Raw genomic sequence first — 16,236 nt, 5'->3', positions numbered from 1 at the left:
GTGCTCTGGTCCATGGGGTCACAAAGAGTTGGACACGACTTAACGATGACGACAGCCAAAGGAGTGGGATCCTTAGATGACGTGGAGCTCAATTTCATTTGTTCCACTAACTCCCCATCAGGTGCTATTGTAATGAATACCACACAGGTGTAACCGCCCCTCACACTCAATAAACTTTCAAGTATTCAGACCCTTATCCACAGAAACAAACTATATTGCCCTTCTAATGAATGGCTTGAATTTGGCATTTAATCAAACTACCATTTTCTTTGTGTGTATTGTATGTCTTAGATTGTAAGCCTATGGCCAAAGACTATCTTAAGACTTATTCTTAAGACTTATTCTAAAGGCCCTTCCATCTATAAAGCAGAATTGAAATTCCACCCAGTACTCTCTTGAATTTCTACTACGCAGAAAGTCCTGCCGATATAGCAACATGGATGTAATGCGTGTGCAAGCACTGCTGGACATTCTACTTCTGAATAAGCAACAAGAAAAAAACCCACACGCCTTACAAGAAGCTGGAGTTCCATCAATAAGCAACCTCTAAAGCACAGAAAGTAGCAAAATTGCAAAGAATCAAACATTAAGTCAAGCAATTAAAAGCATATGGAAGCAGGATCAGGTCATCCTCCTCCCTGTACTAATTTCACCAGCTGGAGTTGTTCCAAAACCTTTGATCACTGATTGAAAACAATTGCCAATAACTACTCATTTGCTTCCTGAAATTAAAAAATCAGTGATTTTGCAAACATGTCATCTCATCTGCAAATTTTTTTAACTTGGCTCCTAACTTTTAGGCTTGAGATTCCAGTATGGCCCATACACCAACAAAGCTCAGAAATAAGGAGCATAACTTTCAAATAATAATTGAAAGTGATGAGCATTATAATCCTCCTCAGTATAATGAAGTTAGAATGTGTTATGTCAGACTTCTCCAACCTGGTGTACTCCAGACTACAATCCCCATGATCCCCAGCCAGAAGGGCAGTAGGTTAACAAAAGAGTATGCTATGTTATGCCCACTAAAAGGTGAAGAAGATGTTCTCCAATTAGTCATGTCGTCTTCTGTTTCAAGGGCTTGTTTTGTTTTGGTTTATTCCGTAGTAGGAAGCAACGAACTGAAGGTTAATACTTGCTAGTATTATTTATTTCAGCATCTTAATCATGGGTGCATTTGCTTCATTGCTATTTTCCTTCTCCAAAAGTTCAAAAGCTTTTGGTCTCAGAAGAGACCTCATGGTCCCAATTATCCCTACTAAAAGGGAAATAGGAAGTAGTTTTAATAGCTGAAGTGTGTTTTGTGTGTTTTCAGGCCAGTATTTAACCTTTCAAAGAGCATGCTGAAACAGGAGAAGCAAATACAGAGCAAAAACAGAGTTTTATTGTGGTGAAATCTTAGGTAAGTCTGGGATATTGCATATTCTGTAATAAAGTACATACTGAAGAATAAGTTCTCTCCTGTATTAAACGGTTTTTGAGGGATTTTTTCATCTACATTTTCTGGCATTTAATTGCTCTGCTCATGATTTAATATTCAATAGAAACTAGGCTAAGAATATGCTACTTTCTAAAGCACAATAATTCACCAAGCTCTTATAAAGAGCAATACAAAAATAACATGACTAATTCACACTACAGTATCTTATTTGCAGCACATTTTGATAAAAACACATTAAGATTGCTTCATGTCTCATGGTCACTTTCTAATCCTGAATTTTTCCCTGGAGAATGGCATTCATCTTTCTGGGTTTCGGCAGATTTCTTTATTCTTCTATAGTAGTGCATGGCATTACTTTTCTCTTTCTCTTCAAAGGATAAGCTACTGGAGTGATATTGGTTTTCCAAAGCAAACTGCAGAGAGCTGTAAAATCTTAAAAAGAAAAAAGAGGAAATATTTGTTTGTTTGTTTATTTATTTATTTATAAATAATATGTTACCCCATCTTTTTTTTCTTCTTTAAAAGGATCCAAGGTGACTTGCATAATTAAAAAGACACTATTTAAGAGCTAAACAGTACATCTACAAATATTTTTTTTTTAAAATTAAACAAGCATTGTATTAAAAATGGTAAATAAAATAAATACTAAAAAGCAAAAAGGCACAACAATCCATTTAAAAAACCCTCTCCAACAGCCAGTTACTAAGAGACAGATTGCCTGATTTGTGATTCTTAAAGGTTTCCTAAACATTTCCGCTTTAGTCTGTTTGGCTCTAATAATCCAGAAATTGTTGTTTGGAACACTGGCTACACAGTGACTTATGAGAATATAATGACTGATTCTTGATCTAAATGTATGCATACATGTATGGCTAAGCATACTGAAAGACTAAGGCTCTCACAACCTTTTTAGATGCCTCTAATATGCAATGTTTATTCCAATGATGATGATTACAATGATGATAATAACACATCATGATCACCATCGTCCATCCTCATTAATATAACAAAGCATTACCAACATAAGGCTAGCAGAAGTAGCATGATGCAAGCTGATGAACTTGCTGAAAGCGGATTACTTAAATGTGTGTTTTGTTATTATATATCTCTATAATTTTACCCTGCCTTTCTTCTGAAAAAGGACACAAGATGGCACACATCATTAAAAGACAATATTTAAAGCTAAAAACAGTAAGTATACAAATACTAGAATGGACCAAATAAATATGACACAAAAAATGGTAAACAAAAACAACACAAAAAAGATTGTGTTCAGACATATCTGTAGAGAAACAACCTTCTTTCTCAGTTTGAAATGGTAGAACTAAAGTGGAAACATGGGAAGCGCTGCTAGAAGGAAAATAAAAAAAGCACTGGTACTATTTGTAGTTTAAGAACCCTGTGCTAAGGCTGGGCTACCAGTTGAAAGGACACGCTGCTGGAGGGATGGCAAGTGGGAGCTGCTGCGCCACATGAATTGCAAGAACGTGATGTAAATCCGACAGAAATGCCGCTTTCACCCTGTTAAATAATGCCTGGTGGACAGAGACACCCTGAACATTGGGAATTATCCTTCAGGCAGAAAAGATGTACAGTTCAAAAAGTTGTGATCACAAATATGTACCTTAGATATTGTTTGGCTTATTTATTTAAATTATTTTTGTTCCACCTTTTCCCTTAAAAACAACCTGAGTTGGCTTACATCATTAAAAGACAGGATTTACAGCTAATAACAGTGAGTATGCAAGTACTAAAACGATCAAGCAAATACCATACTAAAAAATTGTAAACAAAAAGCAATACCAAAACACACTTAAAGCGGTAAGGAACAATCCATTTCAAAACCCCACTGAGGCAGCCAGTCATTAAGGGGAAGCTTGCCTGAAGAGAAAGGTCTTTGCCTGCTTGTAGAAGGACAGCAAAGATGGGGCCAGCCTGGCCTCCTGTGGGAGGGAGTTCCAAAATCTGGAAGTAGCAACAGAGAAGGCTGTCTCCCGTATCCTCACGAAGCACATCTGTGAGGTGGTGGGACTGAGAGAAAGACCTCTCCTGATGATCTTAACATCTGCATAGGCTCATAAAGGGAGACATGGTCCTTTTGATAAATTAGATTCCCATTTAGGGAACAGGATTTTTAGAAAATAATCATGCTCTATCTTGCTACATATACTTTATCTGAAAGAGGCCAAGCCTTCTAACAGTGGGGATCATCACAGCTGCAAATAATTCTATGCCCAATTAGAAGGAAGACCTACTGGTCTACTGTATTTCCAAGCTAGTATGCTCAGCTTCGCCCCTAAAAATCAAGTAAAAACACTAAGCTAAGCACATTAATTTTTTTTTAAATACCAGCTTTCTGACTCCAGGTCCAGATGAACCATGGAATGCTTTATAGTAAGGCATTTTCAAATACTTTCATGGAGTCAGGACACTTTTCATATATACATTTCATTTTTCTGCCCACAATATTAAATCACCAGGAAGGCTATGTCATTTATATATTCTCAACAAACCTGTCAATTCTCCTCTGGTTTTCTTCCATCTTTTGATTGGCAACTTGAACCACAAAATCTACATATTCTTCACTGACCATCAGTTTGCCTTTCCGGCTGAGAGGAACTTCTAAGCAATGAGTGCTTCGCACAGCCTGCAGCAAAACAAAAGCAACTCTAAACACAAAACTGCTTCTGCTGAAGGTGACTTATCAAAGACTACAAGGCAGGGAAATTCAATAAAAAAAAACCTAACTAGGAATGAATCTGGGATGAATCCCAAGCTGGAATTAAGATTGCTGGAAGAAATATTAACAACCGCAGATATGCAGATGATACCACTCTGATGGCAGAAAGTGATAACTTTAATTAAAGAACCTCTTAATGAGGGTGAAAGAGGAGAGTGCAAAAAACGGTCTGAAGCTCAACATCAAAAAAACTAAGATCATGGCCACTGGTCCCATCACCTCCTGGCAAATAGAAGGGGAAGATATGGAGGCAGTGACAGATTTTACTTTCTTGGGCTCCATACTCACTGCAGATGGTGACAGCAGCCACAAAATTAAAATACGCCTGCTTCCTGGGAGGAAAGCAATGACAAACCTAGACAGTATCTTAAAAGCAGAGACATCACCTCGGCAACAAAGGTCCGCATAGTCAAAGCTATGGCTTTTCCAACAGTGATGTATGGAAGTGAGAACTGGGCCATAAAGAAGGCTGACTGCCAAAAAATTGATACTTTTGAATTCTGATGCTGGAGGAGACTCTTGAGAGTCCCTTGGAATACGGGAACAAACCTATCCTTCTGAAGGAAATCAACCCTGAGTGCTCATGGAAGGACAGACCCTGAAGCTGAGGCTCCAGTACTTTGGCCATCTCATGAGAAGAGAAGACTCCCTGAAAAAGACCCTGATGTTGGGAAAGTGTGAAGGCAAGAGGAGAAGGGGACGTCAGAGGACAAGATGGCTGGACAGTGTCATCGAAACTACCAACATGAATTTGACCAAACTCTGGGAGGCAGTGGAAGACAGGAGGGCATGATGTGCTCTGGTCCATGGGGTCATGAAGAATCGGACATGACTTAACGACTAAACAACAACAACTAGGAATACTGGGTCACTTTTAGAGAAAGCCTGTTTGAAACTGCAAAGAGAGGTCCTATAATTTTGCTATAATGAACAATGCAGTATTCTTTGAACAACTATTTAATATTTCATTTATCTCTCTCTCTCTCTCATCTATCTATATGAGATTTATTTCTTAGATTTCTATCATGCCCTTTTAGAAGTCTACTCCGGGTGGGTTCCATTAAACACTGTAAACTAAAACAGTTAAAAACAATTCAAAACAATAGTGATTAGTAATGCTTATTAATGCTCAAGATAGGAAAACAGAAAATTATAATAAAATAAAGTCAAGTGTTTGTGTTCAAACTAATGCATGGACATACATTTGGAGGTTCCTATATGATTAGTCTCCGATTCAGATTGGAGCTGCTACTTCATTCAAGTTGTGTCCAAAACCTCAACTTAGAGGGAAACTTTCAGTTTGTTTACTCAAAATGACTACTCATATATTCTTCTTGCATGCAAGACACTTTTTGTTCACCAGAAAATTACAAATAAGATAATCTTTCAAATTTTTCTAAACTTTTCAATAGCCAAAGATTATCTAAAACTTGGGACTAAGGTGTGTTCAACTACTGAGCCAGATGTAATTTCTGCAGTCTTCCAAATGTTGCTGTCTTCAGTTTCTGTTGCCACTAGCCAGTTTTGCAATGGTGAGAGATGCTGTAGTAGAAGAAGATCAACCTCTGGAGAGCTGTAGGATTCCCATATAGTATTTTACAGGACACTGCACCTAAGGCTATCTTCACACCTGTGCTACTAGTGGCTCAGAGAACCACCCCTGCCATTACGGTTGCAAGTACCACATTAATTATCCACATGGAGCTGCAAATAGCCTCCAAGCAATTCCAAGCACAGAGTGAACCCAGAAATATTTTTATGCTCCCACAGGCAATATGAAAAAACGCAACATACCATCATAATTTTTCCTTTTCGGCCAACAGTTATACCAGAGTTCCTGAAACCAGCTTCTATAGCAACTTTGTGCTGTAAAGATAAGAGAATACAGCCAATGTAAACTTCATGCTCAATCTTGATTCTAACACCAGCCAAGGACATACTCAGACAGGCCTGCAACATTGAACATTGTGCATGCTCAACTAATAATACTTTGCAGAAGATGGCTGATGACTTCAAATTCCTTGTGGCGTTTGGTCCTAGTTACCCCTGGTTATTTTCTTACCACAGAGCACTTGAAGGCAAACCAAACTCCTCTTCACACACTACCACCAGTTGATCGCTAAATCAACATACTTTTCTAAAGAAAGATGAAGGCCCATTCGTCACTGTCTTTTAAATAAAACAGGTTTATTGATTACAGATGTTTTGATAATAATTCATACATATCTTCTTCAGGTTTCTAAATCAACAATAACAATCTTCTATTTGATCTTACAGTTACTTATACACTCTTCTGACTAATCGCACCTCAGATCTCCCAAATATCACTCTCTCTCTCACTCCACTCTCTACACTCTGACTCTGACTCTCCACTCTCAGGCTCCGCCTTGATATCTCTCTCTCTCTCGGCTCCACCTCTCAACAACATTAGCCTACAACATGAATAATGCATGACTAATTAACATAATAAGGGTGAACGCCACATTCCTTATTATATTATGACTAAATAAAAAAAAGAAAAATCCTGTTTCTGTTTTACATTGATTTAAAATGTTTCAGCAGAAGGAAGTACTTCAAACAGTAGGGAGGTATATAAATGACTATCATACCATTTCAGTGCCAGCATGTCAAACAGCAGTACATAAATACATTTTGCATTTAAAAAACCCAGATACTGTATATTACAGGCACCATGCATGAAAAGACTTGCATTTTTCCCTCTTAAGCAGCAGGCATAGCTTGCAGTTAAGGCATGGAAGACCTGCTAGAGTTAGTACAAACATAGTAAGTATCCTCTAGTAATACTTCCCTGGATGGACCAAATGATATGTAGCCAAACAAAATTTTGGAAAAACAAAAGATAGCATTTTCTTGTTGATGTGAATGTAAGCAGGGGTCCCCAACCACCGGTCCGTGGGCTTGCTAGAACTGGGTCGCAGAGACGGCTTTCTGCGCCCCCCTCGCACGGTCGGTGGGTGTGTCGTGATCACACAGGGGCGTGTGGATATGGGATAGTGGATATGCTATAGCAGAAGACTGCCAATTGCACTGTGTAGCTGTTTTTCTGAAATTCTCATTTCAACATTAACAACAGCTTTGCCACTGATTGTATCAAACCATAATTTCACTTATGAATATCACATCTGCAGAAATAAATTAAGTTTGTTTTTTTCACGGTTGTATTCTCCCAGTTATTAAACATGCAGGGCCTCAGGGAACGGTCTTATGTGTGAAAACTTAGTCAAAAGCCAGCTTTTAGTTATGTAGCAAGTATGGAATTCAAGTAGAAGAACACTTTACCAGAAGTTGTGCATCTTGCAGCTCTTGACACTGCACATGAAGTACAAATGGTTCAAATTTGAATAGGGCATCATCTGAAGCTCTCTGCAAGGCTGTAAGCTACAAGAGCAACAACACGTTAGTATCCATGCTGCATCTGAGAATAAACAGCCAAATTATCTAGCATATAAGATCACTGAACAACAGAAGCCAATTGAGCCTGTTAATTAAAATATATTTCTTCAACCAGTAACACAGAAGTGCTCTAGTACATTTATTCTTTTCAGCACAACATTTTATTAAAGTTTGACTTCACCAAGCCAGTGTACAGATTTAGGAGGGTTGGAAACAGCACCAGACAGCTGAGATTGTCACACATCTTTCTAATATTTCACAAAAATATTTGATCACACTGCTTCTGCAATTTCCTAAAGTAGCAAAACCAATGTTTTGAAAAATACTGGAATTTATTCTAGGGGAAAGACCACTACTATACCAATGAAGAAATGTTGGTGCCACACAACTGGCACCCACTGGATAATCCAATTAAGTAACTTCTCCTTTCCTGAAGACTTGATTTTTTTGAATATAAGGTGTTACCCATCTATTGACAAATAGGAAATATTTTTAAAAGAACCTTTCGCTCTCAGCAATGCCTTCATTTAATAATACCTCCATTTCCTTCAAGTAGTAACAATAAAACAGACTAGAATGTGAATTGCTTCAAATCTTATCTAGTCAATCTTACAGCTCCATGGATTTGTATGGGATATGCAGATGTAATTCTAATTACACCACCCTCTCTGCAGGAAATCTATGCCATGGTAGACTTCGGCTGCCAATGCTTGATCATGGCTCATGCCATGCCAACATTAGGGGAAATCTGTTCCCTCCGACAATTATTATGAGTAGACGGTTCTCTATGTTTCTGCTTGTTGAAAATGATCTGATCTTAATTTAAGATGTGTTTTTGACTTTACTTATGACCAAGAATGGTAGTTAATTTGCAACAGATGATACAGATTCAAAGGATATCTCACTTTCTCTGGAACCCAGCACAGCAACTATCTCAGAAATGTAGAGCTAGAAGGGAATTCAGAGGTCATTGTCCTATTAGCAAGGGCTACAATTCTAAGCACATACTGTATTTAAATATTAACAGGAGAGAAACTTGATTCAACTAACTGCTAAAGCTGAACAACTTACTGTCATATATGGCCAAGGAAAGCTGAAATGGCACAGGCTCAGAAAAAAAAGGTTATGAGAAAGCTAACCATTATGCTTCCTAATCCTACAAGTAAATAAATGTCTCCCATTTGTTATTCTACAGAGTAATCCCATGTTAGGAATGGAGCAAGGCTGAGAATTAACTGGCAGATTCACCAGCTGTGACAAAAGGTACAGTTTATTCTGCTACTGTTTAACCTGGCAGATCCCAAGCCCTTTCCCCTCCTACTGAAAGCAACTGAAGTCAGCTTTAGGTTGGTGTAGTCACAGACGTCATCCTGAGGTATGATGCAGAAGGCTGCTTTTTTTAATCCAATGCATCTAAGACCACCACTAACATAATCCCACAATACGATAATCAAACCTAGCCCACCTCCAACTGCCCTATGTGTGTATGGGACTGACAGGCCACCTCAATGGCCAAGGGCTCTTCCATGGCAGCCTAGGCTCCAACTCAGTGGCCACCCAACATGGCTAGATTGCTCTCTTATTCAGCTACACTGTTTAATAATAACAAAACACAAAATGTGCAGGAAACCAACCTAGTCTGTAATCATAAACTAGGTTCAATTTAGGGAACAAGACTCACTAAACTCAGACTTACTTTCAGGTAAACATACTTTGCTTTGCAAAACCAGGTATTTATGCCATAAGTTTGAGTTATGTCAAATTTCTACTCTTAGGAAGGGTATCTCCAGTATCAAACAGTCATATTCAAAATACTACAAAAGAGATACTGAAGTTACTTATTAGATGCCCCACCACTGTATGCAACACAGATGCCCAATATTTACAATATTAGTCACAGTTCTTTAAGAGCTAAGGCTAAATATCAAGAGAGTTTTTCTATTTTTATTAGCCTGTTTCTGAGTAACACTCTCAAAAAACAAAAAACCAAACAAAACACACATTCTCTCTCCTTGTGTAAGTGGGAATTCAGTTTGGTTACTGATCCCCATACATCGTGGTACATGTGTTTTTCAACTTTTACTGACAAATTTAATAGAGCAGTTATAGTAACAGTCAATTACTCATTCTGGGATAGGAAAGACATAACACATATCTGTCATATACTTATTATCATTACTCTAAGCAAATGATCAAGCAACACTACAAGGAGGGGGGAAAATCCCAGATGGAGTAAGAGGCTACTTTCAGGTATTGCCACCCTAAAAGACAATTTTTAACAGACGGTCCTGTTTAAATAGCAACTTTCTGGATATCAGAGTTTCTATAAATACTTGGAAAAAAGTTCTGGCTGTTCTCCTTCCACACTTCTTTATAGCTTTGGCTCAAGGCCTAAGTCTACAGAGACTTAAAAATCAAGTTTCTTCAAAATATGGTTTTGGAATACATGTTGTGATTAAAGGATATTGTTACCTTATAGCTTCTAGATCATTAATTTCCTGCGAAAGGCTCAGCTTTAATATTAAAATACTGAAAGTAATTTCCTATTATATCTTCAGAACATACACCACAGCCTTTCTTCCGTGAACGTCAACTGCGAGACTCCCAGTGGGTAAAGATCAGGCTCTCAATCAATATATATGAAAGCATAATTTCTGGAACTGTAATTACAGACTGCTGAGGTTAACCAAGTTATTTCTCAGATCTGAGAAATATCCATTTTTCATTAAAGCCTAATAAAGTTTTGTCATGTGGACTTTTGATCACAGAGTGTCAGGGAAATATTTTTATACAGTCACTGTGGCTAAAGACGTCTTCCCAGAGGCTTAATCAGATTTACAACTATGGACCATTATATCTATTAATTTATAAGAACTCAGTTCCTTAAATCCTAAATTAATCCGGTCAGAATCATATTATTTGTATGACGGCATAAGAACGATGGGAAATTATTCACTGCAATTCACATTGGCACTGAACAGCACTTAAATAAAATGTTATCTTTTTCTGTTATATCATTTTTCACTAAAAGAATTCAAGTGTAATTTCAGTGTAGACCACTTCTACAGCATATAAGTATGTATACAGTGACAAAGAAATAAAAGGACTTTTTTCCTAAATAAATAGAACATAAAGTACATTGATGAAACTCATTAACAGAGATACAGTACTTAAAATCTCTTTTCCATTCTCTCAGTAACAGTTCTTTACCTAGTAGATTTTGGAAGGTTCTACACTTTCATGCCAAATAAGCCCAGAAAGAACTTTTAATTCTTTTCACGCGCATGCACACTTCTCAGTTTTGTTACAACTTTCCCCACCACTGTGGCTTTAAAACAAATTTAACTTGGCCACCAGAAGTCTCAAGCAGAAAGTAAAAAACAATATTAAGAAAAATCTCTCAAATATCTTCAGCTTTATTTATCATATTTAAGGAAACTATAGTCACTTAACATGAGTTAAAATTTGGATAGTGGAGTAAGGTAATATAAAACAAATGATACAAATACTGTAATTTGATTTGGGGGGGTCATGGAGAATATAAGAATGAAACAAACAAGCATTTTTGCAACATACATAAAGAACAAGTCATACTAGCTCTTACCACTTTTTCTATTGTACAAATCTCATGGGTCACCATGAGCCAGCTACAATTTTGCTTCTGTATCTCAAAGCCTGTTGTAGCCTAGTGGGAGGAAGAAACAGTTTCACAAATCTTTGTAGAATGCTTTCTATTATAGGCACACTTACCCATATCAAAACATGGGAATTTCCCATCACACTGAAAGGGGGGGAGAGAAACAGAAGCTAGAACAGAAGGCCTAATAGATGGTCCTAGATGATCTGGTGTACCTCAATCAAATTTTACAGGTCTCTAGATGACCTTGTCTCCTTCTGCATTTCACTACGACTACCTCCTCCTCCTTTTTTTGGCACAGGAAAACTGTCAGGAAAAAACTGAATAGCTACACAGGGCTTTTGACCGGTAAGTTAAGCACCCACTGAGACTGAGCTAATGGGTTCATGTAAAGATGTTGAGCTCCAAGGAGGAGAGGGCCACTCTTTTCAGAACCTGCCACATTACTCTCAGGCAGAATAAGTCCTGTGAGGGCTGAAAGGAGAGTTGTCAGCTAAAACTAAATTTAAAAAAATGCAATATTGATTAGTCATGGAGGCCAAGAGCCAGCTGAACCTGTGCCGAATCTGACCTCCCTCCAGCTTGGGAATGTTAGAAATTATTTAGGACATACCTTTGTACCAGCAAATATGCTGTGTTCCTGGACTGGAAAAGATTTGGACCCTGCACAAGTGGACTCCACCCCTTTCCCGTCTCTCTCTCTCTCTTTTTGCAACGGATTTTAGCCAGTGCAGAAGTTCTGCTGGCAAATCATTTGGAAACAGGGCGCAAAAAAAACTTTTGGCGGTTCAAGGACACCTTTACCTATTGCAGACTCTCTCCATCTGGTACACCTTTGAGCTAGAATCGCGTGTAAGTCCTAAAGGAGCAGCTCTTCCGCGGGGGAAAAAAAACAATTTAGGATGAATTTAGGGAGTGTGGGGGTGATGAGCCAACCCTATGCGTATTTACTCAGTAGTAAATTTTAAAAGCCGCTGCCGGGCTGGCCTGTCAGCCAAAGGAGAAAAAGAGGGCATTCTCAACCAGAGTTGCTCGCTGGCGTGTATATTCACAGGGTTTGGAGGACGGCTGAGGTAGGGGCTGTCTTTATTTGGCGTCAGGTGTTCAGAGGCGGGAGAAGGGGAGAGAGAGGAAGAAGCTCCCCACTGACTGCTCTGCCCGAAAAGAGGGAACCGAAAGGTTTACCTCGGCGGAGGGAGGGAGAGGCGGCTGCTCCAGCACGACCAGGCGCCCCGAGCAGGAGCTGGTGGTGCAGAAGCGGTCGTGGCTATTGAGAAGCCGCACGATGCCCTCGATGGGCTCGTCTACGCTGCCTTTCCGGCTCACGTCCGCCCGGGCCAGCCGCTGCTCCTTCCAGCGTTTGAAATCAGCCATGGGTGGCGGTTCTCCTTTATCCTCCCCGGTTCGTGGGCAGCGCCATATTAGACCACGGCAACCGGTCTGGGACAAACTTCCTGCGTAAGCGCTTTTGCCGGATTCTCTTGGTACAGCACTCAGAAGACACCCAATGTAAGGAGATTTGAGTGCCTGTGGGGAGAGGGGGGTGTCCGAGGCTCACCATCTCAAGCTAACATGCCTAAAGTCGTGCAACTCGAACCCCCTAGCGTGTTTACTCGGGAGTAAAGCCTCAGAGTTCAACAGCAGCTCCCTTCCAGAGAAACGTGTAGACGCCCCAACGGGATCTTAAATTGCACTTTTTGAACGAACACGCTCTCTACCGGGTGTTCGGCCAGATGTACGTGACGGAAATGTCCTGTGTTTAAGAGACATGATTCGCAACAGGATTCCTTCGTCTCTCGTGGGCTCGGCACTTGGTGCTGCAGACTCCCCAGATCTGCTCTACTTCGCCTTAGAAAATGCTAAACTGGGTGGATGTAAATTTGGTGCCAATAGGGTGCTAACATCTGAAAAATGGGTAGGGGAGAGAAAAAGACAAATGGAGAGATGGACATTCCTGATAACAAACGAAGGGTGAAACCCAGCGTCTACACACACCCATAGTGCAACGGTAGGGATCACTGTTGTAGGGCATCCCGCTGAATGTACTCTACGTAGGATTCAGTCCAAGTCTGGAGCTATGGGCATGGATGTTAAGAGCAGGATCCTTCCCCTCCATCGGAACCTAATTCTGAGCAAACTCGCTTACATGCCTCACTACACCGTAATATGCCTAACTGACCTGCTGCTGCTTAATATTGGGCGCAGCTAACTCAGTATCTACGAACAACGCTTAGAAGTACTGTACACTACAGTACTAAAAAAATGAAAGACGGCGCTCCCCTCCGCGCGCAGAGGTGGAACGTATTGCGCGTGCTCAGGTCGGGCCACGTTTTGTTAACGCTAGTCGAGCGCTCTCTTTCGGCGCCTGCGCACTACGGCCCTTGGGAGTCCCAAGCGAGCTTGGAAGAAGCCTATTGCGCAAAAACTACGTCTTAGTTCTTTAAGCGGAGGTGGGCTGGTTTTCGCAGGTTGGTTATCCGCGGAAGTGTCGGGGAACAGTCCTCTGGGTAAACTGCAGGGTTTTTTTCTTTTTATCTGTCACCTTGGGCAGTCACTAATGGCTTTCAACGTTGTGGCAGAAAGAGGCAGACTGGGATTTTGTAAAGCAGCAAGTAATTGCTGTTTAAAATATAAATTCCTAAACCTGTCTGTTATGTAGTGAGAAAGAATTCAGGGCTTCAGCCTCTAGGTTATCTTTGACTTAGGGTAGCATTGAAAAATGAACTTAACACCTTCCTCGTTTGTCAGGGAAATTTGGATTGTGTTGCCTTATATCAGTGCTTTGATTAAATATTTCTTATTTAATCAAAAAGATGGACTTTGTTAAGTCTCTTGACGCTGAGACTCTCAAATGATTTATATTGTTCTGAAGGCTGAAAATACTAAAGTGTTACTGCTGCTTACTGGACATACTGATTTAGAAGAATGTAAATAGCAGAAGGAGAAAAGGATGATGGAAAGAATCACACGCTCACACAGTCCAAAGGGTGATATCTATATTCGACCAGTAAAAAAAAAAAAATCACAAACAAGTGTTAGCTTTTGGCCCACATGGGCCTTCATCTTCTGGACACTACTTATCTGTGGATGGTGCGGTTAAAATAGATCTGGGAGAGACACTGCCAATCATTGAATGCAATCTCTTGTCAGAAAGGCACAGTGGGGAATCAAACTCCCAACCTTGGACTCCGCAGCCAGATACCTAAACCACTGAGCTCCATGCAGGAGTTAAAAAAATCATGGCTAGATATCTAGGCTGGTTTCTAAACGAGGCCTCTGAAATCAAACCAGGAGTGCTGGTTTTCAATTCCACCTCTGGCAATGTTAGCTGAATGGTTTCAAACTCACCAGACAGAAGGCTGCAGCATCTCCCTCACCATTGCCTTACATTGAAACAAAAGTTCCTTTTCTTTGGTTAGTGTGACAGAAAAGTGGTAAACCTTTTATCAGAGAAATTGGGATAAAATTTAGTTTACCCACTAAGTGAGCGAGTTACAACCAAGTTAGTAGCATTACCTAGTGGTTGAAGTTATTGCACTGAGTTTGCAGTCTTGCTTGCTTGATGTTATGTCTGTGTCCATGCATGATTGTGGGTCATAGCCTGGCTGGCAGTTCAGGTTATCTTTTCTTACAAATTTCACAAATGAAAATGAGGCTCTGCTGTTCTTATGTAACACTTTAAAAAAAAACATTGAGGATGATTACGTAAATGTGGTTTAGCATGGCAGCTGATGTGACACTGGGTTAATGTTCTCTTTATGTTAGTAGATTTGCCATGGCTCATTCTCACATACCCAAGTCATTTAACAATGTTACAGTCATGTAGTGCTTGACATTTATGTGTGAGCAAGCTTTTAGTTTCACTAGATTTTCAGTACTGTAATATAGTGAAATAATCTAATAAACAAGCACAGAGGAAAGAACTAATTGAATCTGTCCCACTTCCACTCTTCAGCATAGAAGTCCACGTTTCAAGGACAGCACTTTCAGATGCTGCTTATGCATGACTTCTTATGTCTCCAGTCAAGAGCATTGGAAAAATGTATTTTAAAATTAAATGTAGTTTAAAATGATTGCTTTGGAACCAGATTGAAAAGAATGCTGGAGAACTATGATTAAGATCTCTATGGGTTTTGTGAACTAATTAGCAGCCCGTTGTAGCTGCTTATAAAATTCCTGAAATGGTCCTTGACAAGAATCGCCCCTTTTCTCGTTCGTTGTATAAGATGCTCCTAATGGGAGGGATACAAGGGGGTGCTGATAAGTATTGAGCCTTTCCCAGAAAAAATTGAGCTAGGAAGCTGTAACTGCCACACTATTCTACATATTCCCCCAGGAAGTCAGTGCACGTGCAACATCTGTCCTGCAGCTTCTTAAGTCCCTGCAAATAAAATTCTTCCGACTGCTGGTGTAACCACTCATTTGCAGCATTAGTTGCCTCCGGAACACTCCCAAATCATTGTCCCTTTAGATGGTTTTTGAGTTTGGGGAACAGATAATACAGTAGTCAGAAGGAGCCAGATCAGGAGAATAGGGTGGATGGGGCATCACTTGAAAGCCTAAGGACGTCAGTTTTGCCATTGTTTCATCTGCAATATGTGACAAGGCATTGTCATGCAACAGGATGACACCTTTGGAGAGTCTGCCTCAATGTTTTTCCTTGATGTTTTGCCTCAACTTAATCAATAAAGCACAGTAATATTTTTCATTGATGGTTGAACCTTGCTGGAGGTAGTCCACCAGCAGAACTCCCTTCTTATCCCAAAAAACGGTTGCCATTTGCTTCTGCACTGACCTTTGCACTCGGAACTTCTTTGGCCTGGGGGAACCACTGTACCTCCATTCCTTAGACTGTTCCTTTGTCTCAGGATCATAACAGTTTGCCCAGGAAATCTAACTCATTTCTTGCAAAATGTTCCAAAACAGCCACCGATGACTCCACACGTTTCCTCTTTTGTTTGGTTGTCAAAAGTTTGGGGATCCACTTTGCTGCCAGCTTTCTCA

General features: G+C 39.9%; 2 protein-coding genes across 6 annotated transcripts in view; one reads left to right on the top strand and one right to left on the bottom strand.

Annotated features, from left to right (window-relative positions):
* Positions 1-1,362: 1,362 nt before the first annotated feature.
* Positions 1,363-12,677, bottom strand: TYW3 (tRNA-yW synthesizing protein 3 homolog). The gene is made up of 6 exons (XM_020794695.3): positions 12,418-12,677; positions 11,200-11,280; positions 7,482-7,580; positions 5,976-6,047; positions 3,955-4,088; positions 1,363-1,873 (listed from the first exon to the last, which is right to left on the bottom strand). Exons 1-6 carry the CDS (start codon positions 12,604-12,606, stop codon positions 1,687-1,689), a joined length of 762 nt encoding a protein of 253 aa, XP_020650354.1. The 5' UTR covers positions 12,607-12,677; the 3' UTR covers positions 1,363-1,686.
* CRYZ (crystallin zeta) overlaps positions 11,954-16,236 on the top strand; it is a 21,721-nt gene continuing 17,438 nt past the window's right edge. The window contains exon 1 of one of the 5 annotated variants that reach the window (XM_020794694.3): positions 11,954-12,084. The gene's annotated coding sequence lies outside the window, so the exon portion shown is untranslated. Of the gene's footprint in view, positions 12,085-12,577; positions 12,742-13,548; positions 13,740-16,236 lie in introns of those variants that run through there. The other 4 variants (XM_020794692.3, XM_078392994.1, XM_020794689.3 and 1 more) reach the window with 4 other exon arrangements.

The sequence above is a fragment of the Pogona vitticeps genome, chromosome 4 (assembly GCF_051106095.1).
Source record: "Pogona vitticeps strain Pit_001003342236 chromosome 4, PviZW2.1, whole genome shotgun sequence".
NCBI classification, from domain to species: Eukaryota; Metazoa; Chordata; class Lepidosauria; order Squamata; family Agamidae; genus Pogona; species Pogona vitticeps.
This window is presented reverse-complemented; position numbering and strand designations above follow the sequence as displayed.

What these genes read in the sequence shown, in the direction of transcription:
- TYW3 (XM_020794695.3), bottom strand. Translation starts at nt 12,606, where the DNA reads ATGGCTGATTTCAAACGCTGGAAGGAGCAGCGGCTGGCCCGGGCGGAC. An exon ending in TTTGTACAATAGAAAAAGTG is followed by an intron (nt 7,581 to 11,199) that starts GTAAGAGCTAGT and finishes TTGCTCTTGTAG; the next exon opens with CTTACAGCCTTGCAGAGAGC. An exon ending in AACCAGAGGAGAATTGACAG is followed by an intron (nt 1,874 to 3,954) that starts GTTTGTTGAGAA and finishes TTTCTTTTTAAG; the next exon opens with ATTTTACAGCTCTCTGCAGT.